Below are 27,492 nucleotides of genomic sequence, written 5' to 3' on the forward strand. Positions count from 1 at the left end.
CAGTCCCTACCCAACAGTGGGCTCACAATCAATCAATCGTATTTATTGAGCGCTTACTGTGTGCAGAGCACTGGGCTAAGCGCTTGGGAAGTACAAGTTGGCAACATATAGATGCAGTCCCTACCCAACAGTGGGCTCACAATCAATCAATCAATCAATCGTATTTATTGAGCGCTTACTGTGGGCAGAGCACTGGACTAAGCGCTTGGGAAGTACAAGTTGGCAACATATAGATGCAGTCCCTACCCAACAGTGGGCTCACAATCAATCAATCGTATTTATTGAGCGCTTACTGTGTGCAGAGCACTGTGTTAAGTGCTTGGAAAGTACAAGTTGGCAACATATAGATACAGTCCCTACCCAATAGTGGGCTCACAATCAATCAATCAATCAATCAATCATATTTATTGAGCGCTTACTGTGTGCAGAGCACTGTATTAAGTGCTTGTAAAGTACAAGTTGGCAACATATAGATACAGTCCCTACCCAACAGTGGGCTATCAATCAATCAATCAATCGTATTTATTGAGCGCTTACTGTGTGCAGAGCACTGTATTAAGTGCTTGGAAAGTACAAGTTGGCAACATATAAATACAGTCCCTACCCAACAGTGGGCTCACAATCAATCAATCAATCGTATTTATTGAGCACTTACTGTGTGCAGAGCACTGGACTAAGCCCTTGGGAAGTACAAGCTGGCAACATATAGAGACAGTCCCTACCCAACAGTGGGCTCACAATCAATCAATCAATCAATCGTATTTATTGAGCACTTACTGTGTGCGGAGCACTGCACTAAGTGCTTGGGAAGTCCAAGTTGGCAAGATATGGAGACGGTCCCTACCCAGCAGTGGGCTCACAGTCTAAAAGGGGGAGGCAGAGAATAAAACCAAACATACTAACAAAATAAAATAGAATAGATATGTACAAGTAAAATAAATAGAGTAATAAATATGTACAAACATATACATATATACAGGTGCTGTGGGGAAGGGAAGGAGGTAAGAAATAATAATGGTGTTTGTTAAGCGCTTGCTGTGTGCAAAGCACTGTTCTTTCTTTGTAGGTATTTATTACTCTATTTATTTATTTTATTTGTACATATCTATTCTATTTCTTTTATTTTGTTAATATGTTTTGTTTTGTTGTCTGTCTCCCCCTTCTAGACTGTGAGCCCGCTGTTGGGTAGGGACCGTCTCCAGATGTTGCCAACTTGGACTTCCCAAGCGCTTAGTACAGTGCTCTGTACACAGTAAGTGCTCAATAAATACGATTGATTGATTGATTGTTCTAAGCACTGGGGAGGTTACAAGGTGATCAGGTTGTCCCCCGCGGGGGGCTCACGGTCTTCATCCCCATTTTCCAGATGGGGGAACTGAGGCACAGAGAAGTGAAGTGACTTAGCGCTTACTGTGTATTAATAATAATAATAATAAGGGTATTTGTTAAGCGCTTACGATGTGCAAAGCACTGTTCTAAGTGCTGGGGTGGTTACAAGGTGATCAGGTTGTCCCACGGGGGGCTCACGGTCTTCATCCCCATTTGACAGATGAGGTCACTGAGGCCCAGAGAAGTGAAATGACAAAGTCACACAGCTGATAATTGGAGCTTCCCGGACTGAGCCCCCTCCTTCCTCTCTTCCTTCCCCTCCCTACAGCACCTGTATATATGTGTATATGTTTGTATATTTATTATAAATACAAATACAAATAGAGTATTTATTACTCTATTTATTTTATTTGTACATATTTATTCTATTTATTTTATTTTGTTAATGTTTTATTTTGTTTTGTTTTATTTTGTTTTTAATATGTTTTATTTTGTTGTCTGTCTCCCCCTTCTAGACTGTGAGCCCACTGTTGGGGAGGGACTGTCTCTATATCAATCAATCAATCGTATTTATTGTGCGCTTACTTTGTGCTGAGCACTGTACTAAGCGCTTGGGAAGTCCAAGTTGGCAACAGAGAGAGACAGTCCCTACCCAACAGTGGGCTCACAGTCTAGAAGGGATGTCAGATCTGTTGTATTATTCTTTCCCAAGCGCTTAGTACAGTACTGCTGCTGCACACAGTAAGCGCCCAAGAAACCCCATTGATTGATTGATTGATTGATTGAAAGAGATTCTGGAAAAAAAGGCGGCTATCGAGCAATATTAGGGAGCGGGCCCTGAGCCCAGAGGACAAGGGGTTCCTTTCTATCATAGGTTCAAATCCCGGCTCCGCCAAGTGTCAGCTGTGTGACTTTGGGCAAGTCACTTAACTCCTCATTCATTCATTCACTTATTCATTCATTCATTCATTTTCTGTGCTTCAGTTCCCTCATCTGTCAAATGGGGATTAAGACGTGAGCCCCCCGTGAGACAACCTGATCACCTTGTAACCTCCCCAGTGCTTAGAACAGTGCTTTGCACATAGTAAGCGCTTTACAAATACCATTCTTCTTCTTCTTCTTCTTCTCTGTGCCTCAGTTACCTCATCTGTAAAATGGGGATTAAGACTGTGAGCCCCCCGTGGGACAACCTGATCACCTTGTAACCTCCCCAGTGCTTAGAACAGTGCTTTGCACATAGTAAGCACCCCTCCCCACAGCACCTGTATATATGTATATATGTTTGTACGTATTTATTACTCTATTTATTTTACTTGTACGTATTTATTCTATTTATTTTGTTAATATGTTTTGCCGTCTGTCCACCCCTTCTAGACTGTGAGCCCGCTGTTGGGTAGGGACTGTCTCTATATGTTGCCAACTTGGACTTCCCAAGCGCTTAGTACCGTGCTCTGCACACAGTAAGCGCTCAATAAATACGATTGAATGAATATATCCCCCCTCCTCCACCTCCCCACCTTACCTCCTTCCCCTTCCCGCAGCACCCGCATTATATTTGTGTATTTATTACTCTATTAATTTATTTTACTTGTACATATTTATTCTATTTATTTTATTTTGTTAATATGTTTTGTTTTGTTGTCTGTCACCCTCCTCCAGACTGTGAGCCCGCAGTTGGGTAGGGACCGGCTCTAGATGTTGCCAACTTGGACTTCCCAAGCGCTTAGTCCAGTGCTCTGCACACAGGAAGTGCTCAATAAATACGATTAAAGGAATAAATGCCACTATTATTATTATTATTGTTATTATTATTAATCAATTAATGGTATTTACCCTTGTACATATCTATTCTATTCATTTTATTTTGTTAGTATGTTTGGTTTTGTTCTCTGTCTCCCCCTTCTAGCCTGTGAGCCCGCTGTTGGGTAGGGACCGTCTCTAGATGTTGCCAACTTGGACTTCCTAAGCGCTCAGTCCAGTGCTCTGCACACAGTAAGCGCTCAATAAATACGATTGAAGGAATAAATGCCACTATTATTATTATTATTCTTATCAATTAACGGCATTTACCCTTGTACATATCTATTCTATTCATTTTATTTTGTTAGTATGTTTGGTTTTGTTCTCCGTCTCCCCCTTTTAGACCGTGAGCCCACTGTTGGGTAGGGACCGTCTCTAGATGTTGCCAATTTGTACTTCCCAAGCGCTTAGTCCAGTGCTCTGCACATAGTAAGCGCTCAATAAATACGATTGATGATGATGATGCTTACTATCCCCCCGCCCTACCTCCTTCCCCTCCCCACAGCACCTGTACATATGCTCGTAAAGATTTATTACTCTATGTATTTTACTTGCACGTATTTACTATCCTATTTACTTTGTTAATGATGTGCATTTAGCTTAAATTCTATTTGTTCTGACTTGACACCTGTCTTCTTGTTTTGTTGTCTGTCTCCCCCTTCTAGACTGTGAGCCCGTCGTTGGGTAGGGACCGTCTCTAGATGTTGCCAACTTGGACTTCCCAAGCGCTTAGTACAGTGCCCTGCACACAGTAAGCGCTCAATAAATACGATTGAATGAATGAATCTTAAAGACCTCTCTGTGTGTATTTACGGCGCCAAAGGCGAAGGGGCGGCGCCGCGCGCATGCGCGCGCGCGCCCCTCCCATTGGCCGGCGGCGGGGCGGTGTCGCCTGGCTATTGGCCGCCGCCCGCGGGCGCCGGCCAATGGGGGCCCCGAGCCGGCTTTCCCGCGTCGGTTCGGAGCTCGGCGTCGTCGGGTAACGGCCGCTGGGTGCGGGGCGATGGCGGCCCCCGGGCCCCTGGTCGCGGCCGGTCCAGTCCCTGGCCGCAGGGGCCTCGGCTCCTCCTCCCCCCCGCCGCCTCCGCCGCCGGCCGCGCCGCCCCATCAGCGCCGAAGAACCCGCCTCCAGGGGGCGCCCGAGGAGACCGTGCAGAGCAGGGTGAGGCGGCCCCGACAACGCCCCGGCCCCGCCCCCAGCGGCCTCTCATCCTCTTGGTCCCGCCCCTTCTCTTCCCGACTCCGCTCCTTCTGGCCCCAACCCTCAGCGCCCTCCCCTCCCATTGGCCCGCCCCTCATCCGCCTCCCCTCCCATTGACCCTCCCCTCCTATTGGCCCGCCCCTCATTGCCCTCCCCTCCTATTGGCCCGCCCCCCCAGTGGCCCGCCCCTAAACGCCCTCCCCTCCTATTGGCCCGCCCCTCCTATTGGCCCACCCCCCCAGTGGCCCGCCCCTCAGCGCCCTCCCCTCCCATTGGCCCGCCCCTCAGCGCCCTCCCCTCCTGTTGGCCCGCCCCTCAGCGCCCTCCCCTCCTATTGGCCCGCCCCTCAGCGCCCTCCCCTCCCATTGGCCCGCCCCTCACCGCCCTCCCCTCCCATTGGCCCGCCACTCAGCACCCTCCCCTCCCACTGGCCCGCCCCTCAGCGCCCTCCCCTCCCGTTGGCCCGCCCCTCAGCGCCCTCCCCTCCCGTTGGCCCGCCCCTCACTGCCCACCCCTCCCATTGGCCCGCCCCTCAGCGCCCTCCCCTCCCATTGGCCCGCCCCTCAGCGGCCTCCCCTCCTGTCGGCCCGCCCCTCAGCGCCCTCCCCTCCCGCTGGCCCGCCCCTCACTGCCCTCCCCTCCCATTGGCCCGCCCCTCAGCTCCCTTCCCTCCCATTGGCCCGCCCCTCAGCGCCCTCCCCTCCCATTGGCCCGCCCCTCAGCTCCCTCCCCTCCTATTGGCCCCCCTCAGCTCCCTCCCCTCCCATTGGCCCGCCCATCAGCGCCCTCCCCTCCTATTGGCCCGCCCCTCAGCTCCCTCCCCTCCTGCTGGCTCGCCCCTCAGCGCCCTCCCCTCCCATTGGCCCGCCCCTCAGCGCCCTCCCCTCCTATCGGCCCGCCCCTTCCTCGTATCCCAACTCCGTCCCCTTCCGGCCCCGCCCTTCCTCTTGGCCCCGCCCCTGCACTCATTCATTCATTCAATCGTATTTGTTGAGCGCTCACTGTGTGCAGTGCACTGTACTAAGCGCATGAGAAGTCCAAGTTGGCAACGTAAGTTGCCACACTCCTCCCGACCCCAGCCCTTCTGGCCCCTCCCCCCCACTCCGCTCCTCCCGGCCCCGCTCTCTCCTCCCCGCCTTCCCTTCCTTTGGCCCCGCCCCTCCACCCCCCTCCTCCCGACGGCGCCCCCTTCCGGCCTCGCCCCTCAGCGCCCTCCCCTGCTCTTGGCTCCTCCAATCCCCCGCCTCCTCTTTCTTTCAAACTCCGCCCCTTCCGGCCCCGCCCTCGCCCCTCCGCCCTTCCTGGCCCCGCCCCTTCACTGCTCCCGGCTGCGCCCCCTTCCGGCCTCTCCCCGCAGCGCCCTCCCCTCCTCCCGGCCCCGCCCTCCCCTCTTCTGGCCCCGCCCACCACCCCCTTCCGGCCCCGCCCCTTCCGGCCCCGCCCCCTCAGCACCCCCTCCATGGAGTGGGGGTGGGGGGAGGAGTCCGGGGAATCGCCCGCAGAAATAATAATAATAATAATAGTAATGGTATTTGCTAAGCGCCTACTACGTGCCCAGCACTTTTCTAAGCTCTGGGGTAGCAACAAGGTCATCAGGTTGTCCCACACCCACAGTTTTCCTCCCCATTTTCCAGATGAGAGAACTGAGGCCCAGAGAAGTGACTTGCCCAAGGTCACACAGCAGACCAGTGGCAGAGGCAGGATTAGAACCCACGTCCTCTACCTCCCAAGCCCTTGCCGTGTCCACTAAACCACGCTGATGTCTCTCTATGTTGCCAACTTGTACTTCCCAAGCGCTTAGTACAGTGCTCTGCACACAGTAAGCGCTCAATAAATACGATTGATGATGATGATTCTTGGTGTTGGATGTGACAGTGCCTCTCCCCCTCCTTCAAAGCTTTCTTGAAGGCCCGTCTCCTCCAAGAGGCCTTCCCAGATTAAGCCCTCCTTTCCTCTTCTCCTCTTCCCTTCTGTGTCCCCCTGACTTGCTCCCTTTAATAAGAATGCTTGTATTGAGCGCTTACTATGTGCCAGGCACTGTACCAACCACCGGGGTGGACACAAGCAAATCAGGTTGAACACTGTCCCTTGTCCCATGTAATAATTATGGTACTTGTTAAGTGCTTATTATGTGCCAAGCGTTGCTCTAAGCGCTGGGGATAGATACAAGTGTGAGCCCGCTGTTGGGTAGGGACCATCTCTATATGTTGCCAACTTGTACTTCCCAAGCGCTTAGTACAGTGCTCTGCACACAGTAAGCGCTCAATAAATACGACTGAATGAATACAAGTGAGGTTGGACACAGTCCCCGTCCCACAACGAACCTACAATCCCGCGTCGGTTCAGTGGGCGGTTGTGGTCCCCTCGTCCCCCTCTCCACCCCCCCCATCTTACCCCCTTCCCTTCCCCACAGCACCTATATATATGTATATATGTTTGTACATATTTATTACTCTATTTTACTTGTACATATCTATTCTATTTATTTTACTTTGTTAGTATGTTCGGTTTTGGTCTTCTAGACTTGGACTTCCCAAGCACTTAGTCCAGTGCTCTGCACACAGTAAGCGCTCAAGAAATGCGATTGTGGTGGGTAACGGCCACACTGTAACGGCAGGGAATTTGTTTATTGTTATATTGTACTCTCCCAAGGGCTTAGTACAGTGCTCTGCACACAGTAAGCGCTCAATGAATACGACGGAATAAAGGAACGGATGAATGAATCGTGTTTGGTTTCCCTTGGAGCAGGTGACCCTGGAGAAGGTCCTCGGCATCACGGCCCAGAACAGCAGCGGCTTGGACTGCGACCCCAACACAGGCCAGATCGCCTACCTGGCCGGGTGAGTGCGGGCTCGTCTTCCCTCAACCGAGTTGCTGGGATGCCGACGCGCTGGGTGACCAGTCGCTTATTCCTCAACCTCTCTGGTGGACTGGAAGAGAGGGTGATGCTCCGTTAGATTTTTTTTAGATAGCACTTATCAGTGATAACAACAACAATCGTGGTACTCGTTAAGCGCTTAATATGCGCCAAGCACTGGTCTAGCGAGGGAAGGATACAAGGTAACCAGGTTAAACACAAGCCCTTGTCAAGCCCTTACTCTGTTCCAGGCACTGTACTAAGTGCCAGGGTAATAATAATAATAATAATAATAATGGCATTTATTAAGCGCTTACTATGTGCAAAGCACTGTTCTAAGCGCACGGGAGGTTGCGGGCTGATCATATTGTCCCATGGGGGGCTCACAGTCTTAATCCCCATTTTCCAGATGAGGGAACTGAGGCCCAGAGAAGGGAAGTGGCTTGCCCAAAGTCACACGGCTGACAAGTGGTGGAGCCGGCATTTGAACCCGTGACCTCTGACTCCAAAGCCCGGGCTCTTTCCACTGAGCCACGCGGCTTCTAATCTAGCTAATCTAATCGGACAAAGTCCATGTCCCACAGTTCTGAATTCCTATTTTCCAGCTGGGGTAACTGAGGCAGAGAGAAGTGAAGTCTTTTAGACTGTGAGCCCGCTGTTGGGTAGGGACTGTCTCTATACGTTGCCAACTTGGACTTCCCAAGCGCTTAGTCCGGTGCTCTGCACACAGTAAGCGCTCAATAAATACGATTGATTGATCGAAGTGACTTGCCTGGGATCACAGAGGAGGCAAGTGGCAGAACCAGGATTGGAACCCAGGTCCTTTTGACTCCCAGGCTGTATCCACTAGGCCGCACTCCTTCTAATGAAAGGAGAATGGTCATAGGGCTTGGCAGATTATTATTATTATTATTTGTCATATTTATTGAGCGCTTACTGTGTGCAGAGCACTGGACTAAGCGCTTGGGAAGTCCAAGTTGGCAACACATAGGGACGGTCCTTACCCAACAGTGGGCTCGCAGGCTAGAAGATTAGGGGTGAGGGAGTGGATGGGAGCGCCTTCCCCGCCTGACATGTCCTCCTCCACCTCTGCAGCTGCGTGGTGGTGATTTTAAACCCCGAGAAGAACAAACAGAGGCACATCCTGAACACATCCAGGTAAGGGAGAGGTGGGAATGGGGTGCGGCAGGAGAGAGGGGCGCGTCTCCTTTTTCCCCACCCACCTTGGCCCGTGCGGGACCCATCCTTCCTGGGACCAGGTTCTCCCTGTCCCCATCAGAGCCAGGGGGCGGGTGATAATAATAATAATCATGATGATACTCGTTAAGCACTTACTATGTGCCAAGCACTGTTCTAAGCACTGGGGTAGAGCCAATCCAATCGTATTTATTGAGCGCTTACTGTGTGCAGAGCACTGTACTAAGTGCTTGGGAAGTCCAAGTCGGCAACATCTAGAGACGGTCCCTACCCAACAGCGGGCTCACAGGCTAGAAGGGGGAGGCAGACAACAAAACAAAACATATTAACCAAATAAAATAAATACGAGTTAATCAGGTTGGACACAGTCCCGGCCCCACGTGGGGCTCACACTCTTAATCCCCGTTTTCCAGATGAGGTAACTGAGGCCCAGAGAAGTGAAGCGACTTGCCCAGGGTCCCACATCAGACACGTGGCAGGGCCGGGATTAGAACACAGGTCCTCCGGACCCTCGAGCCCGTGCGCTATCCATTAAGCCACGCTGCTTCTCCGTGCCCCTCTCCGTCGCGTGGCCTGGACTGCTTGCCAAATCCAACGGCTCATACTCTGTCCTAATCCTCCTCGACCTCTCAGCTGCCTTTGACACTGTGGCCCACCCCCTTCTCCTCCACACGTTATCTGACCTTGGCTTCATAGACTCCGTCCTCTCCTGGTTCTCCTCTTATCTCTCCGGTCGTTCTTTCTCAGTCTCTTTTGCAGGCTCCTCCTCCCCCTCCCATCCTCTTACGGTGGGGGTTCCCCAAGGTTCAGTGCTTGGTCCCCTTCTGTTCTCAATATACACTCACTCCCTTGGTGACCTCATTCGCTCCCACGGCTTCAACTATCATCTCTCCGCTGATGACACCCAGATCTACATCTCTGCCCCTGCTCTCTCCCCCTCCCTCCAGGCTCGCATCTCCTCCTGCCTTCAGGACATCTCCATCTGGATGTCCGCCCGCCACCTAAAGCTCAACATGTCGAAGACTGAGCTCCTTGTCTTCCCTCCCAAACCTTGTCCTCTCCCTGACTTTCCCATCTCTGTTGACGGCACTACCATCCTTCCCGTCTCACAAGCCCGCAACCTTGGTGTCATCCTCGACTCCGCTCTCTCATTCACCCCTCACATCCAAGCCGTCACCAAAACCTGCCGGTCTCAGCTCCGCAACATTGCCAAGATCCGCCCTTTCCTCTCCATCCAAACCGCTACCCTGCTCATTCAAGCTCTCATCCTATCCCGTCTGGACTACTGCACTAGCCTTCTCTCTGATCTCCCATCCTCGTGTCTCTCTCCACTTCAATCCATACTTCATGCTGCTGCCCGGATTACTCCCCTCCTCAAAAACCTCCAGTGGCTACCGATCAATCTGCGCATCAGGCAGAAACTCCTCACCCTGGGCTTCAAGGCTGTCCATCACCTGGCCCCCTCCTACCTCACCTCCCTTCTCTCCTTCTCCAGCCCAGCCCGCACCCTCCGCTCCTCCACCACTAATCTCCTCACTGTACCTCGCTCTTGCCTGTCCCACCATCGACCCCCGGCCCACGTCATCCCCCGGGCCTGGAATGCCCTCCCTCTGCCCATCCGCCAAGCTAGCTCTCTTCCTCCCTTCAAGGCCCTGCTGAGAGCTCACCTCCTCCAGGAGGCCTTCCCAGACTGAGCCCCTTCTTTCCTCTCCCCCTCGTCCCCCTCTCCATCCCCCCGTCTTACCTCCTTCCCTTCCCCACAGCACCTGTATATATGTATATATGGTTGTACATATTTATTACTCTATTTATTTATTTATTTATTTATTTTACTTGTACATTTCTATCCTACTTATTTTATTTTGTTGGTATGTTTGGTTCTGTTCTCTGTCTCCCCCTTTTAGACTGTGAGCCCACTGTTGGGTAGGGACTGTCTCTATGTGATGCCAATTTGTACTTCCCAAGCGCTTGGTACAGTGCTCTGCACATAGTAAGCGCTCAATAAATACGATTGATTGATTGATTGATTGATTGACTGGGGGCTTTGGAGAAGGGAGCCCCCATTCCCAGGATAGGGGGGCTCCGAAGCCTGTGATGAGGCCTACTGCCAGCACGGGCACTGGGCATTGGGTCGAGCGCCAGATATTCATTCATTCATTCATTCAATCGTATTTATTGAGCGCTTACTGTGTGCAGAGCACTGGACTAAGCGCTTGGGAAGTCCAAGTTGGCAACACATGGAGACAGTCCCTACCCAACAGTGGGCTCACAGTCTAAAGGTTGCTCCGCGGTAGCCTTTCCCTGGAACGGCCTTGGGGTGGGGAGGAGCTCGTTGTGGGCAGCGATTGTGTCTGTCTTTGTGTTGTAATAATAATAATTATGATATTTAAGCGCTTACTATGTGCCACGCGCTGTTCTAAGCGCCTGGGTGCATCCAAGCAAATCGGGTTGGACACAGTCCCTGTCCCACGTGGGGCTCACAGACTCAATCCGCACTTCACAGATGAAGTAACTGAGACCCAGAGAATAATAATAATAATGATGATGATGATGATGATGGCATTTGTTAAGCGCTTACTATGTGCAAAGCACTGTTCTACGCGCTGGGGAGGTTACAAGGTGATCAGGTTGTCCCACGGGGGGGCTCACAGTCTTCATTCCCATTTTACAGATGAGGGCACTGAGGCCCAGAGAAGTGAAGTGACTTGCCAAGGTCACCCAGCAATCAATCAATCAATCAATCAATCGTATTTGTTGAGCGCTTACTGTGTGCAGAGCACTGGACTAAGCGCTTGGGAAGTACAAGTTGGCAACAACTTGTTGCAGACATGTGGCAGAGCCGGGCTTAAAACCCAGGTCCCTCTGGCTCCCAGTTCCGGGCTGTATCCACTAAGCCACGCTGCTTCTCGATCCAGAATAATAATAATAATAATAATATAATAATAATAATAATAATAATGGTATCTGTTAAGCACTTCTATGTGACAAACACTGTTATAATAATGGCATTTATTAAGCGCTTACTATGTTCTAAGTGCTTCGGTAGATAGGAGATAATCAGGGTGGGCCCAGCCCCTGCCCCACATAGGGCTCACGGTCTTAATCCCATTTTCCAGCCGACGTACCTGCGGCCCAGAGAAGTGAAGAGCCCTGCCCGAGGTCACCCAGCAGACATTTGGTGGGGTCGGGATTAGAACTCCCATCTTTCTGACTCCCGGGACTGTGCTCTATCCACTGAGCAACACTGTTGCTGCTGCTCTCAGGCTTGGGTCAGGACCCCCAGGTGACAGCACCCCTTCTCCTCTCCCCAAGGACTTTTACTGGGGCTCTCCCAGACCGCCCATTCTCCGGAAGGGATGGCCGAGAGTTGGCAGACTCAGCTCTCAGACTCAGTAGTAGTAGGGTTGATGCTTACCTTTACCTCTACCTGTGCCATGGACTGAATCCGACAAACGCCACCACCATCATCCAACCTAATTAGCTTGTATCAATCAACCAATCGTATTTATTGAGCGCTTACTGTGTGCAGAGCACTGTCCCAAGCGCTTGGGAAGTCCAAGGTGGCAACATATAGAGTTCCTCAGGTGAGGAACTAATGCCGTTCTCGCTCTCTCCCCGTCTCCTCCTGTCTCTCTCGCGGGCCCCAGGAAGACACTGAGCGCCGTCTCCTTCTCTCCAGACGGCAAGTTCATCGTCACGGGGGAGGTGAGTCTGTGTTGGATGTAGCGTTGGGCCCGAGTCCTCCCCCTTCCCTTCTCCCTCTTCCTCCTCGTCCTCCCTCGAGCCCGACCAGCTCCGCCTCCGAGTCAGCGGACGGGGGCAAAAATCAGACCCTTTTCGCTCTCCCTCCTTCCTCCCTTTTCCCCTTTTCCCCACCCCGACCCGGGCAGGAAGAGCAAGTGAAGATCGCGTGGCCGTGGGCTGTCTGAGCGTGGGTCTGGGGCCAGTTATCCTTTGGGGTCAAAGGTCGCGCTAATCCGGCGTTGGGATCGGGAGCAAAATCCCAGTGACACACACACACACATGCCAACGTTACCAATCCACGCTCATGTTGTGCCCGGCTAAGCTGAGCAACCAGGCCGCCCTTTCGAGGTCGTGGGATCCAGCCCCCTGCCTCTGGGCGGGTGGTGCGTCTTCTTTCCGGGCCGGGGGGCCGCGGGCGCTGTCGGGTGGCCCACCCTCGCCCACGGCTCCTGCCCCCCGACCTCTTTCAGAACGGGCACAGACCGGCCGTGCGCGTCTGGGACGTGGACGAGAAGGCGCAGGTGGTCCAGCTGCTGGGCCATAAGTACGGCGTGGCCTGCGCGGCCTTCTCCCCCAGCATGAGGCACATCGTGTCCGTGGGCTCCCAGCACGACATGGTGGTCAATGTGTGGGACTGGAAGGTACCAACCGGGGACGGGGACGACGGGGTGGCGGGGTCAGGGACCCCTGAGCCCCTGCCGCTTCGGGCCCCTCGTGCGGAGCCGGCTCTTCGGCCAGGTGACTCGATCTCCGCGAGCCTCGGTTTCCTGGCTTCCTCATCCCTACGGGAGGCAGCGTGGCGCCGCCACGGAAGACCCGCGTTCCTGAACGCCGGAGGTCCCGGTTTTGAGTCGTTCGTTCATTCATTCAATCGTATTTATTGAGCGCTTACTGTGTGCGGAGCACTGGACTGAGCGCTTGGGAAGTCCAAGTTGGCGACAGCTAGAGACGGTCCCTACCCAACAGCGGGCTCACAGTCGAGAAGGGGGAGACAGACAACAAAACAAAACATATTAACCAAATAAAATAAATAGAATAGTAAATTCATTCATTCGATCGTATTTATTGAGCGCTTACTGTGTGCGGAGCACTGGACTAAGCACTTGGGAAGTACAAGTTGGCGACATACAGAGACGGTCCCTACCCAACAGCGGGCTCACAGTCTAGAAGGGGGAGACAGACAACAAAACAAAACATATTAACCAAATAAAATAAATAGAATAGTAAATTCATTCATTGATTGTCGTATTTATTGAGCGCTTACTGTGTGCGGAGCACTGGACTAAGCGCTTGGGAAGTACAAGTTGGCGACATATAGAGACGGTCCCTACCCAACAGCGGGCTCACAGTCTAGAAGGGGGAGACAGAGAACAAAACAAAACATATTAACAAAATGAAATAAATAGAATAGTAAATTCATTCATTCATTCATTCAATCGTGTTTATTGAGCGCTTACTGTGTGCGGAGCACTGGACTAAGCGCTTGGGAAGTACAAGCTGGCGACATATAGAGATGGTCCCGACCCAACAGCGGGCTCGCAGTCTAGAAGGGGGAGACGGACAACAAAACAAAACATATTAACAAGATAAAATAAATAGAATAGTAAATATGTACAAGTAAAATAGAGCAATAAATATGTACAAACATGCATATATACAGAACCTCCGTTCTGCAGAGGAGGGAACTGAGGGACTTGTACTTCCCAAGCGCTTAGTACAGTGCTCTGCACACAGTAAGCGCTCAATAAATACGATTGAATGAATGAATGAGTTTACTATTCTATTTATTTTATCTTGTTAATATGTTTTGTTTGCTCTGCTCTGACACCCGTTCCCCGTGTGGCTTTGGGCAAGTCACCTCACCCCCCCCCCCCCCCCCCCCGTGCCTCAGTTTCCCCAACTGTAAATTCGGGGTAATAATACCTGACCCCTATCTCGCAGGGGTGTTGCCAGGAGCAAACAACCAAACAACGTGAGGCGCTTTGGTAATAAAAGCACCACCCAGAAACACAAATATTATTACTAGAGTCTTTCAGCACTTTGAATGATTCTGGGCACGTAGTAAGCGCTTGACGAATGCCGTCATTATTATCGTTATTATCCCGAATGCCGTCATTATTATTGTTATTATCCCTCCTCCCCGCTCCCAGGAGCGTGGGAGCAAGAAGGAGGGAAATCTAGCCGAGCTGCCCTCAGGGGGTAGCTCCCTTATTTAGTCATTCAGTTCGATAGTAGTTATTAAGCGCTTACCGTGCGCAAGAGCACTGTACTGAGCGCTTGAGAAAGTACACCCTGCCTTACCTCCTTCCCCTCCCCACAGCACCTGTACATCATCATCATCATCAATCGTATTTATTGAGCGCTTACTATGTGCAGAGCACTGTCCTAAGCGCTTGGGAAGTACAAATTGGCAACATATGGAGACAGTCCCTACCCAACAGTGGGCTCGCAGTCTAAAAGTCTCGCCTGTATATATGTATAAATGTTTGTAGGTATTTATTACTCTATTTATTTATTTTATCTGTCCATATTTATTCTATTTATTTTATGTTGTTAATCTGTTTTGTTTTGTTCTCTGTCTCCCCCTTCTAGACTGTGAGCCCGCTGTTGGGTAGGGACCGTCTCTAGATGTTGCCAACTTGGACCTCCCAAGCGCTTAGTCCAGTGCTCTGCACACAGTTAGCGCTGAATAAATACGATTGAATGAATGAATGAATACAATCCCACAGTTAACAGTGACATTCCCCCTTCTAGACTGTGAGCCCACCGTTGGGTAGGGACCGTCTCTATAGGTTGCCAACTTGGGCTTCCCAAGCGCTTAGTCCAGTGTTCTGCACACAGTAAGCGCTCAATAAATACGATTGATTGATTGATTGATTCCCTGGGAGGTCGATGGCCAGTTGGTGTCCATTCAGGGCTCTGGAGAAGGAGGGGAGCGGGAGGCCTGATTGCGCCGTAAGAGGGGAACTGTTACCCTCCTCTTAGGAAGCGGGTGACTGTCTGACTGGCTCAGTGGAGAAGAGCCCGGGCTTTGGAGGCAGAGGTCATGGGTTCGAATCCCGGCTCCGCCCCATGGCTGCTGTGTGACCTTGGGCAAGTCATTTCACTTCTCTGAGCCTCAGTGACCTCATCTGTAAAATGGGGATTAAGACTGTGAGCCCCACGTGGGACAACTTGATCACCTTGTATCCAGCGCTTAGAACAGTGCTGTGCACATAGTAAGCCCTTAACAAATGCCATCATTATTATTATTCAGCGCTTAGAACAGTGCTTTGCACATAGTAAGCGCTTAATAAATGCCATCATTATTATTATTCAGCACTTAGAACAGTGCTTTGCACATAGTAAGCGCTTAATAAATGCCATTATCGTCATCATCATTATGACTGCCCTCCTGGAGCAGTCAGCTCCGATATTGCTGTTACTATTACAGGCTTATTCAGTCTCATTCATTCATTCATTCAATCGTATTTATTGAGCGCTTACTGTGTGCAGAGCACTGGACTAAGCGCTTGGGAAGTCCAAGTTGGCGACACATAGAGACGGTCCCTACCCAACAGGAGGCTCACAGTCTAGAAGGGGGAGACGGACGACAAAACAAAGCATATTAACAAAATAAAGAGAATGGTATATATTCATTCAATCGTATTTATTGAGCGCGTGGCTCCATGGAAAAGAGCCCCGGGCTTTGGAGTCAGAGGTCATGGGTTCAAATCCCCGCTCTGCCACCTGTCAGCTGGGTGACTTTGGGCAAGTCACTTCACTTCTCTGGGCCTCAGTTCCCTCATCTGGAAAATGGGGATGAAGAGTGGGAGCCCCCCATGGGACAACCTGATCACCTTGTAACCTCCCCATTAGTAATACTATTACTATTACTCTATTTATTTAATTTGTACATATCTATTCTATTTATTTTATTTTGTTAATGTGTTTTGTTCTCTGTCTCCCCCTTCTAGACTGTGAGCCCACTATTGGGTAGGGACCGTCTCTATATAATAATAATAATAATAATAATGACGGCATTTGTTAGGCGCTTACTCTGTGCAAAGCACTGTTCTAAGCGCTGGGGAGGTTACAGGGTGATCAGGTTGTCCCACGGGGGGCTCACAGTCTTAATCCCCATTTTACAGATGAGGTAACTGAGGCTCAGAGAAGTTAAGTGACTTGCCCAAGGTCACCCAGCAGACATGTGGCGGAGCTGGGATTCGAACCCATGACCTCTGACTCCAAAGCCCGGGCTCTTTCCACTGAGCCACGCTGCTTCTCTATATGTTGCCAACTTGGACTTCCCAAGCGCTTAGTCCAGTGCTGTGCACACAGTTAGCGCTCAATAAATACGATTGATTGAATGAATGAATGAACGGTGCTTTGCACATGGTAAGTGCTTAATAAATGCCATTATTATTTTTATTATTATTATCACCCCACTTCTCCCCACACCCCTCAACCCTTCCAACCAGGCTGGCCCTGGGATTTTGACCCACACAGGACTCAGTCAGTCTTTTAGACTGTGAGCCCACTGTTGGGTAGGGACTGTCTCTATATGTTGCCAACTTGTACTTCCCAAACGCTTAGTACAGTGCTCTGCACACAGTAAGCGCTCAATAAATACGACTGAATGAATGAGATCCTGGTAGCGAGCAAGCACCACTGGCGCTAGAGCAGCAAAGTGCCCTGGCTGGGCCGTGGTAGAGAAGCAGCGCGGCTCAGTGGAAAGAGCCCGGGCTTTGGAGTCGGAGGTCATGGGTTCAAATCCCGGCCCCGCCACCTGTCAGCTGGGTGACTTGGGGCAAGTCACTTCACTTCTCTGGGCCTCAGTTCCCTCATCTGGAAAATGGGGATGAAGACTGGGAGCCCACCGTGGGACAACCTGATCACCTTGTAACCTCCCCAGCACTTAGAACAGTGCTTTTCACGTAGTAAGCGCTTAATAAATGCCCTTATTATTATTATTATTATTATCTGGGCCTCGGTTCCCTCATCTGGAAAATGGGGATGGAGACTGGGAGCCCCCCGTGGGACAACCCGATCACCTTGTAACCTCCCCAGGGCTTAGAACAGTGCTTTGCACATAGCGCTTAATAAATGCCATTATTATTATTGTTATTCTCTGGGCCTCAGTTCCCTCATCTGGAAAATGGGGATGAAGACCGGGAGCCCCCCATGGGACAACCTGATCACCTTGTAACCTCCCCAGCGCTTAGAACAGTGCTTTGCACATAGTAAGCGCTTAATAAATGCCATTATTATTATTATTATTATTCTCTGGGCCTCAGTTCCCTCATCTGGAAAATGGGGATGAAGACCGGGAGCCCCCCGTGGGACAACCTGATCATCTTGTAACGTCCCCAGCGCTTAGAGCAGTGCTTTGCACATAGTAAGTGCTTAATAAATGCCATTATTATTATTATTATCATTCTGTGGGCCTCAGTTCCCTCATCTGGAAAATGGGGATGGAGACTGGGAGCCCCCAGTGGGACAACCTGATCACCTTGTAACCTCCCTAGCGCTTAGAGCAGTGCTTTGCACATAGTAAGTGCTTAATAAATGCCATCATTAGTTGGAGATAAGTGAAGTAAGGTAGGAGTAGGTGAGCTGATAGAGTGTCTTAAAGCCACTGGGAAGGCGTTTCTCTGTGGGATGCGGAATGGATGGAGCACGAGCCTGAGAGTCAGAGGGACATGGGTTCAAATCCCGGCTCCGCCACTTGTCTGCTGTGTGATCTTGGGGAAGTCACTTCACTTCTGTGAAGTGAAGAAGGAGAAGCAGCGTGGCTCAGTGGAAAGAGCCCGGGCTTTGGAGTCAGAGGTCATGGGTTCAAATCCCAGCTCCGCCACTTGTCAGCTGGGTGACTTTGGGCAAGTCACTTCACTTCTCCGGGCCTCAGTTCCCTCATCTGGAAAATGGGGATGAAGCCTGTGAGCCCCCCGTGGGACAACCTGATCACTTTGTATCCCCCCAGCACTTAGAACTGTGCTTTGCATGTAGTAAGTGCTTAATAAATGCCATTATTCTTATTATTATTCTGTGGGCCTCAGTTCCCTCATCTGGAAAATGGGGGCGGAGGCTTGTGAGCCCCAAGTGGGACAGGGACCGTGTCCAACCCGATTTGCTTGCATCCACCCCGGCGCTTAGCACAGTGCCTGGCACACAGTGAGCGCTTAGCAAATACCATTATTATACATTGAAGCGGCGTGGCTCAGTGGAAAGAGCCCGGGCTTTGGAGTCAGAGGTCATGGGTTCGAATCCCCGCTCCGCCACATGTCTGCTACGTGACCTTGGGCAAGTCACTACACTTCTGTGGGCCTCAGTTCCCTCATCTGTAAAATGGGGATTAAGACTGTAAGCCCCACGTGGGACAACGTGATCACCTTGTATTCCCCCCACCGCGCTTAGAACAGTGCTCTGCACATAGTAAGCGCTTAGCAAATGCCATTATTATTATTATTATTATATTAATTACTTCTTGAGGAGTGGGGCTTAGTGGTTAGGGCCGGGCCTTGGCGTCAGAAGGAACTGGGTTAATAATAATAATAATAATTATGGTATTTGTTAAACGCTTACTCTGTGCCGAGCACTGTTCTAAACACTGAGGTATGTACAAGGTAATCAGGTTGGACGCAGTCCCTGTCCCATATGGGGTCACGGTCTCAATCCCCATTTGACAGATGAGGCCACTGAGGCCCAGAGAAGTGAAGTGTGAGTTTCAGTGAAGTTTTCGACTGTGAGCCCACTGTTGGGTAGGGACTGTCTCTATATGTTGCCAATTTGTACTTCCCAAGCGCTTAGTCCGGTGCTCTGCACATAGTAGGCGCTCAATAAATACGATTGATGATGATGATGATGAAGTGACTTGCCCAAGGTCACACAGAAGACAAGCGTCTTGTGAATATGTTTTGTTTCGTTTCTCCCCCTTTGAGACTGTGAGCCCGCCGCCGTCGGGTAGGGACCGTCTCTAGATGTTGCCAACTTGGACTTCCCAAGCGCTCAGTCCAGTGCTCTGCATGCAGTAAGCGCTCAATAAATACAATTGATTGATTGATTGATTGATTGGGGCGATGCGGACTGAAGGGCCGAGACCGGCCCAAGGTCCGGGCAGGACTCGACGCCACCGGGACGGTGGGGGGAGGATGAGGGGGGCAGCGAGACCGGGGTTGGGGACCCACCACCCTCTTCTCCGACCCTCCGCAGAAGAGCAGCGTGGTGGCCTCCAACAAGGTGTCGTGTAAGGTGGTGGCTGTCTCGTTCTCCGAGGACAGCAGCTACTTTGTCACCGTGGGGCACCGGCATGTCAAATTCTGGTTCCTGGAGGCCTCCAAGGAAGCCAAGGTGAGACCCCCCTGCCCGCCGGAGTCCCCCGGAAAGATGGGGATATTGGGGAGGGGGAGAGGGGCCTCCCTCATCTGAGCCATTCCGGATCCCGGCTTTTCCTTGTCCCAGTCCGTCACCGTTCGGTGCCAGTCAGTCCGGGAAATCCCGATCGGCTCGGGGGTTGGCGTGATTGACAGCCGATGGCCTGAGGGGCCTCCCGGGCTGTAGGAAACAAGCCATTCCGGATCCCGGCTTTTCCTTGTCCCAGTCCGTCACCGTTCGGTGCCAGTCAGTCCGGGGAATCCCGATCGGCTCGGGGGTTGGCGTGATTGACAGCCGATGGCCCGAGGGGCCTCCCAGGCTGTAGGAAACGAACCGTTCCAGATCCCGGCTTTTCCTTGTCCCAGTCCGTCACCGTTCGGTGCGAATCAGTTTGGGAAATCCCGATCGGCTCGGGGGTTGGCGTGATTGACAGCCGATGGCCTGAGGGGCCTCCCAGGCTGTAGGAAATGAGCCATTCCGGATCCCGGCTTTTCCTTGTCCCAGTCCGTCACCATTCGGTGCCAGTCAGTCTGGGAAATCCCAATCGGCTCGGGGGTTGGCGTGATTGACAGCTGATGGCCTGAGGGGCCTCCCAGGCCGTAGGAAATGAGCCATTCCGGATCCCGGCTTTTCCTTGTCCCAGTCTGTCACCGTTCGGTGCCAGTCAGTCCGGGAAATCCCGATCGGCTCTGGGGTTGGCGTGATTGACAGCCGATGGCCCGAGGGGCCTCCCAGGCTGTAGGAAACAAGCCATTCCGGATCCCGGCTTTTCCTTGTCCCAGTCCGTCACTGTTCGGTGCCAGTCCGTCCGGGGAATCCCGATCGGCTCGGGGGTTGGCGTGATTGACAGCCGATGGCCCGAGGGGCCTCCCAGGCTGTAGGAAACGAGCCGTTCCAGATCCCGGCTTTTCCTTGTCCCAGTCCGTCACCGTTCGGTGCGAATCAGTTTGGGAAATCCCGATCGGCTCGGGGGTTGGCGTGATTGACAGCCGATGGCCCGAGGGGCCTCTCGGGCTGTAGGAAACGAGCCATTCCGGATCCCGGCTTTTCCTTGTCCCAGTCCATCACCGTTCGGTGCCAGTCAGTCTGGGAAATCCCGATCGGCTCGGGGATTGGCGTGATTGACAGCCGATGGCTCAAGGGGCCTCCCAGGCTGTAGGAAACGAGCCATTCCGGATCCCGGCTTTTCCTTGTCCCAGTCCGTCACCATTCGGTGCCAGTCAGTCCGGGGAATCCCGATCGGCGCGGGGGTTGGCGTGATTGATTTTATTTTATATTGATATATTGATATTTATTTTATTTTGTTAGAATGTTTGGTTTTGTTCTCTGACTCCCCCTTTTAGACTGTGAGCCCACTGTTGGGTAGGGACTGTCTCTAGATGTTGCCAATTTGTACTTCCCAAGCGCTTAGTACAGTGCTCTGCACATAGGAAGCGCTCAATAAATACGATTGATGATGATGATGATGATTGACAGCCAATGGCCCGGGGTGGGCGGCTCGGGGGTGGGGACCCCGTGAAGCGGCTAGAGAGTCAAAGGAGTGAGGTGTGACCCCAGACTAGAGGTGGGGCCCCCCTGGCCGGCCCAAGGCCCAGGGCCGTTAGTCCAGTATGGACTGGCTGCCAGGCTGCCCCGCCTGGGATCCAGCGTGGAAGCAGCTTGGCTCAGCGGAAAGAGCCCGGGCTTTGGAGTCGGTGGTCGTGGGTTCAAATCCCCGCTCTGCCGATTGTCAGCTGTGTGACTTCACTTCTCTGGGCCTCAGTTACCTCATCTGGAAAGTGGGGGTTGACCGTGAGCCCCCCGTGGGACAGCCTGATCACCTTGTATCCCCCCAGCGCTTAGAACAGTGCTTTGCACGTAGTAAGCGCTTAATAAAGGCCATTATTATTATTATTATTATTCCGGTCAGAATAGAGGGAGCGAGAGACAGAGAGACTCCGTCGTTGGTTTCTGTTGGTTCACCTGCCCGATCCCAACGCTTCTTCCCGCGTCTCGTGGTATCCCAGGTGTTCTTGGGACTCCTTAGTGACGACCCCCCCCCCCGGCCTCGCGATCTGGAACCAAAAGTTGTCTTGGCTGGCCTCTGCCAAACCCGGCCTTCCCCCAACCTCCAAACGTTCCCGCGAAGCCCACCTCCTCCGGGAAGCGCTTCCGTTCTCAGCCCGTCTCATCCCCTCCCTCCTCAAATCCTACAGGCAATCAATCTCCCCCTCTTCAAAGCCTTACGGAAGGCCCATCTCCTCCGAAAGGCCGTCCCTGACTAAGCTCCCCCTTTCCTCTTCTGCCTTACCCGAACTTGCTCCCTTTGCTCACCCCCCTCCCCGGCCCCACAGCGCTTACGTCCATATGTGTAATTTCCCTTCAAGGCCCTGCTGAGAGCTCACCCCCTCCAGGAGGCCTTCCCAGACTGAGCCCCTTCCTTCCTCTCCCCCTCGTCCCCCTCTCCATCCCCCCGTCTTACCTCCTTCCCTTCCCCACAGCACCTGTATATATGTTTGTACATATCTATTACTCTATTGTACTTGTACCTATCTATTCTATTTATTTTATTTTGTTAATACGTTTGGTTTTGTTCTCCGTCTCCCCCTTCTAGACTGTGAGCCCACTGTTGGGTAGGGACTGTCTCTAGATGTTGCCAATTTGTACTTCCCAAGCGCTTAGTACAGTGCTCTGCACATAGTAAGCGCTCAATAAATACAATTGATGATGATGATGTTTGTACATATCTATTACTCTATTTCACTTGTACCTATCTATTCTATTTATTTTATTTTGTTAATACGTTTGGTTTTGTTCTCTGTCTCCCCCTTCTAGACTGTGAGCCCACTATTGGGTAGGGACTGTCTCTATATGTTGCCAATTTGTACTTCCCAAGCGCTTAGTACAGTGCTCTGCACATAGTAAGCGCTCAATAAATACAATTGATGATGCTGATGTTTGTACATATCTATTACTCTATTTCACTTGTACCTATCTATTCTATTTATTTTATTTTGTTAATACGTTTGGTTTTGTTCTCTGTCTCCCCCTTCTAGACTGTGAGCCCACTGTTGGGTAGGGACTGTCTCTATATGTTGCCAATTTGTACTTCCCAAGCGCTTAGTACAGTGCTCTGCACATAGTAAGCGCTCAATAAATACAATTGATGATGCTGATGTTTGTACATATCTATTACTCTATTTCACTTGTACCTATCTATTCTATTTATTTTATTTTGTTAATACGTTTGGTTTTGTTCTCTGTCTCCCCCTTCTAGACTGTGAGCCCACTGTTGGGTAGGGACTGTCTCTATATGTTGCCAATTTGTACTTTCCAAGCGCTTAGTACAGTGCTCTGCACATAGTAAGCGCTCAATAAGTACGATTGATGATGATGATGATGTTTGTACATATCTATTACTCTATTTTACTTGTACATACCTATTCTATTTATTTTATTTTGTTAATATGTTTGGTTTTGTTCTCCGTCTCCCCCTTCTAGACTGTGAGCCCACTGTTGGGTAGGGACTGTCTGTATATGGTGCCAACTTGTACTTCCCAAGCACTTAGTGCAGTGCTCTGCACACAGTAAGGGTTCAATAATCAATCAATCAATCAATTGTATTTATTGAGCACGTACTGTGTGCAGAGCACTGTACTAAGCGCTGAGAAGCAGCGTGGCTCAGTGGAAAGAGCCCGGGCTTTGGAGTCAGAGGTCATGGGTTCAAATCCCGGCTCTGCCACTTGTCATCTGGGCGACTTTGGGCAAGTCACTTCACTTCTCTGGGCCTCAGTTCCCTCATCTGTAAAATGGGGATTAAGGCTGTGAGCCCCAAGTGGGACAACCTGATCACCTTGTATCCTCCCCAGCGCTTAGAACAGTGCTTTGCACATAGTAAGCGCTTAACAAATGCCATCATTATTATTATTGTTATTATTATTACTAAGCACTTGGGAAGTACAAGTCGGCAACACCTAGAGACAGTCCCTACCCAACAGCGGGCTCACAGTCTAGAATAAATCTAGAATTTATAAGTCTAGAATAAATACGATTGATTAATTTATAGTAACGTCTGTCTCATCATCATCATCATCATCATCAATCGTATTTATTGAGCGCTTACTATGTGCAGAGCACTGTACTAAGCGCTTGGGAAGTACAAGTCGGCAACACCTAGAGACAGTCCCTACCCAACAGCGGGCTCACAGTCTAGAGTGAATCTAGAATTTATAAGTCTAGAGTAAATACGATTGATTAATTTATAGTAATGTCTGTCTCATCATCATCATCATCATCAATCGTATTTATTGAGCGCTTACTCTGTGCAGAGCACTGTATTAAGCGCTTGGGAAGTACAAATTGGCAACATATAGAGACAGTCCCTACCCAACAGTGGGCTCACAGTCGTCTGTCTCCCCCCTGTCTAGACTGTAGCTCACTGTGGTCCGGGAATGTATCTGTTTCCTGTTGATTGGACTCTCCCAAGCGCTCCATACAGTGCTCTGTATGCAGTAAGCGCTCAAAAAATATGATTGAATGGGGGGGGGGGGGTGCTCGTCTGCCCTCTGACACGATGAGCCGGTGGCCAGAATCCGAATTTTAGAGCCGCGGGGGTTGGGGGATATGAAGTCGCCCGCCGACCGCTCCCTCCCGCGGGCTCTGCTGCCGGGTTTCCCTGGGTCTCACCACTCCCCTTGGCTCGCGCCTTGGGGCCCGTTTCCCGAAGCCCCTCGGCCCCCCATCAGTGGTCCCCGATCTGAATTTTGCGGTCCGGCCCCCCCCTTCTCGACCGTGAGCCCGCTGTCGGGTAGGGACCGTCTCTAGATGTTGCCAACTCGGACTTCCCAAGCGCTTAGTCCAGTGCTCGGCACACAGGAAGCCCATCAGCGGTCCCCGATCTAAATTTTGTGGTCCGTCCCCCGCTTCTCGACCGTGAGCCCGCTGTCGGGTAGGGACCGTCTCTAGATGTTGCCAACTTGGACTTCCCAAGCGCTTAGTCCGGTGCTCTGCACACAGGAAGCCCATCAGCGGTCCCCGATCTGAATTTTGTGGTCCGTCCCCCCCTTCTCGACCGTGAGCCCGCTGTCGGGTAGGGACCGTCTCTAGATGTTGCCGACTTGGACTTCCCAAGCGCTTAGTCCAGTGCTCTGCACACAGGAAGCCCATCAGCGGTCCCCGATCTAAATTTTGCGGTCCGTCCCCCCCTTCTCGACCGTGAGCCCGCTGTCGGGTAGGGACCGTCTCTAGATGTTGCCAACTTGGACTTCCCAAGCGCTTAGTCCAGTGCTCTGCACACAGGAAGCCCATCAGCGGTCCCCGATCTGAATTTTGTGGTCCGTCCCCCCCTTCTCGACCGTGAGCCCGCTGTCGGGTAGGGACCGTCTCTAGATGTTGCCAACTTGGACTTCCCAAGTGCTTAGTCCGGTGCTCTGCACACAGGAAGCCCATCAGCGGTCCCCGATCTAAATTTTGTGGTCCGTCCCCCCCTTCTCGACCGTGAGCCCGCTGTCGGGTAGGGCCCGTCTCTAGATGTTGCCGACTCGGACTTCCCAAGCGCTTAGTCCCGTGCTCTGCACACAGGAAGCGCTCAATAAATACCCCCCGTCCCTTGTTCCCGGCCTCACAGGTGACAAGCACCGTGCCCCTGGTGGGGCGTTCGGGCATCCTGGGCGAGCTGCACAACAACGTCTTCTGCGGGGTGGCCTGTGGCAGAGGGCAGCTGGCGGGCACCACCTTCTGCGTCGCCTGCTCGGGCCTCCTGTGCCAGTTCAACGAGAAGAGGATGCTGGAGAGGTGGATCGACCTCAAGGTAACGGGCCTCTCCATCCAGTCCGGGCCCCCCTCGTTTCAGTCATCGTCGTCGTCATCATCATCATCATCATCATCAATCGTATTTATTGAGCGCTTACTATGTGCAGAGCACTTTACTAAGCGCTTGGGAAGTACAAATTGGCAACATATAGAGACAGCGTGAAGCAGCGTGGCTCCGTAGACCGTGAGCCCGCTGTTGGGTAGGGACCGTCTCTCTATAATAATAATGACATTTGCTAAGCGCTTACTATGTGCAGAGCACTGTTCTAAGCGCTGGGGGGGGATACAAAGTGATCAGGTTGTCCCGTGAGAGGCTCACAGTCGTCATCCCCATTTTACAGATGAGGTAACTGAGGGTCCCCCTCTCCATCCCCCCCATCTTACCTCCTTCCCTTCCCCACAGCACCTGTATATATGTATATATGTTTGTACATATTTTTTACTCTATTTATTTTATTTGTACATATCTATTCTATTTATTTTATTTTGTTAGTATGTTTGGTTTTGTTCTCTGTCTCCCCCTTTTAGACTGTGAGCCCACTGTTGGGTAGGGACTGTCTCTATATGTTGCCAATTTGTACGTCCCAAGCGCTTAGTACAGTGCTCTGCACACAGTAAGCACTCAATAAATACGATTGATGATGATGATGATGATATATGTTTGTACATATTTTTTACTCTATTTTATTTGTACATATCTATTCTATTTATTTTATTTTGTTAGTATGTTTGGTTTTGTTCTCTGTCTCCCCCTTTTAGACTGTGAGCCCACTGTTGGGTAGGGACTGTCTCTAGATGTTGCCAATTTGTACTTCCCAAGCGCTTAGTCCAGTGCTCTGCACATAGTAAGCGCTCAATAAATACAATTGATGATGATGATTATTATTTTTATTCCCTGTCCCACAGAGGGCTTTCAATCTAAGTAAAAGGGAGAACCGGTGTTTAACGGATGAGGAAACTGAGGCACAGAGAAGTTTCCAGGGGCTCTTGGCGCTTCAAGAGAAGCAGCGTGGCTCAATGGAAAGAGCCCGGGCTTGGGAGTCAGAGGTCGTGGGTTCAAATCCCGGCTCCGCCAACTGTCAGCTGTGTGACCTTGGGCAAGTCACTTCACTTCTTTGTGCCTCAGTTACCTTATCTGTAAAATGAGGATGAAGTCTGTGAGCCCCACGTGGGACAACCTGATTACCTTGTATCCCCCCCAGCGCTTTGCACATATTAAAGCCCTGTATTTTATTTGTACGCATTTATTCTATTTATTTTATTTTGTTAATTCGCTTTGTTCTCCGTCTCCCCCTTTTAGACTGTGAGCCTGCTGTCGGGTAGGGCCCGTCTCTAGATGTTGCCGGCTTGGACTTCCCAAGCACATAGTCCAGTGCCCTGCACACAGTAAGCGCTCAATAAATACGATTGAATGAAGGACTAGTGAGCGCTTAACAAATCATCATCATCATCAATCGTATTTATTGAGCGCTTACTGTGTGCAGAGCACTGGACTAAGCGCTTGGGAAGTACAAATTGGCAACACATAGAGACAGTCCCTACCCAACAGCGGGCTCACAGTCTAAAAGGGGGAGACAGAGAACAGAACCAAACATACTAACAAAATAAAATAAATAGGATGGATATGTACAAGTAAAATCAATCAATCAATCAATCAATCAATCAATCGTATTTATTGAGCACTTACTATGTGCAGAGCACTGTACTAAGCGCTTGGGAAGTACAAATTGGCAACACACAGAGACAGTCCCTACCCAGCAGTGGGCTCACAGTCTAAAAGGGGGAGACAGAGAACAGAACCAAACATACCAACAAAATAAAATAAATAGGATGGATATGTACAAGCAAAATAAATAAATAAATAAATAGAGTAATAAATATGTACAACCATATATCCATATATACAGGTGCTGTGGGGAAGGGATGGAGGTAAGATGGAGAGGGGGAGAGGAAGGATGCCATCATTATTATGCCATCATTATTATTATTAAAGAGCCCCGTGGACGGGAGAGTGGAGGGAGGGCAGCGTGTGTGTGTGTGTGTGTGTGTGTGTGTGTGTGTGTGTGTGTGTGTGTGTGTGTTGGGGGTGGGAGGAATCTTGCTGTTAGCTGGAGTCGGGTGCTCTGCATCCTCGTGGGGTGTCTCAGGAGGGGGATTTGGTTTCAGGAAGAGCCTGGTGAGCCCCATGGAGCCCCAGATTCGGCCCAGCCCAAGCCGTAAG

General features: G+C 51.2%; 1 protein-coding gene across 1 annotated transcript in view; it reads left to right on the plus strand.

The window, feature by feature from the left end:
* Positions 1-4,132: 4,132 nt before the first annotated feature.
* The window catches only part of WDR62 (WD repeat domain 62), a 53,456-nt gene continuing 30,096 nt past the window's right edge, over positions 4,133-27,492 (plus strand). Inside the window, exons 1-7 of the mRNA XM_038767675.1 lie at positions 4,133-4,291; positions 7,079-7,170; positions 8,283-8,345; positions 12,032-12,089; positions 12,599-12,769; positions 19,320-19,457; positions 25,087-25,269. Of these exons, the coding sequence (XP_038623603.1) occupies positions 4,133-4,291; positions 7,079-7,170; positions 8,283-8,345; positions 12,032-12,089; positions 12,599-12,769; positions 19,320-19,457; positions 25,087-25,269 (864 nt within the window). The remainder of the gene's footprint in view (positions 4,292-7,078; positions 7,171-8,282; positions 8,346-12,031; positions 12,090-12,598; positions 12,770-19,319; positions 19,458-25,086; positions 25,270-27,492) is intronic.

The sequence above is a fragment of the Tachyglossus aculeatus genome, chromosome 26 (genome assembly GCF_015852505.1).
Source record: "Tachyglossus aculeatus isolate mTacAcu1 chromosome 26, mTacAcu1.pri, whole genome shotgun sequence".
Lineage (NCBI taxonomy): Eukaryota > Metazoa > Chordata > Mammalia > Monotremata > Tachyglossidae > Tachyglossus > Tachyglossus aculeatus.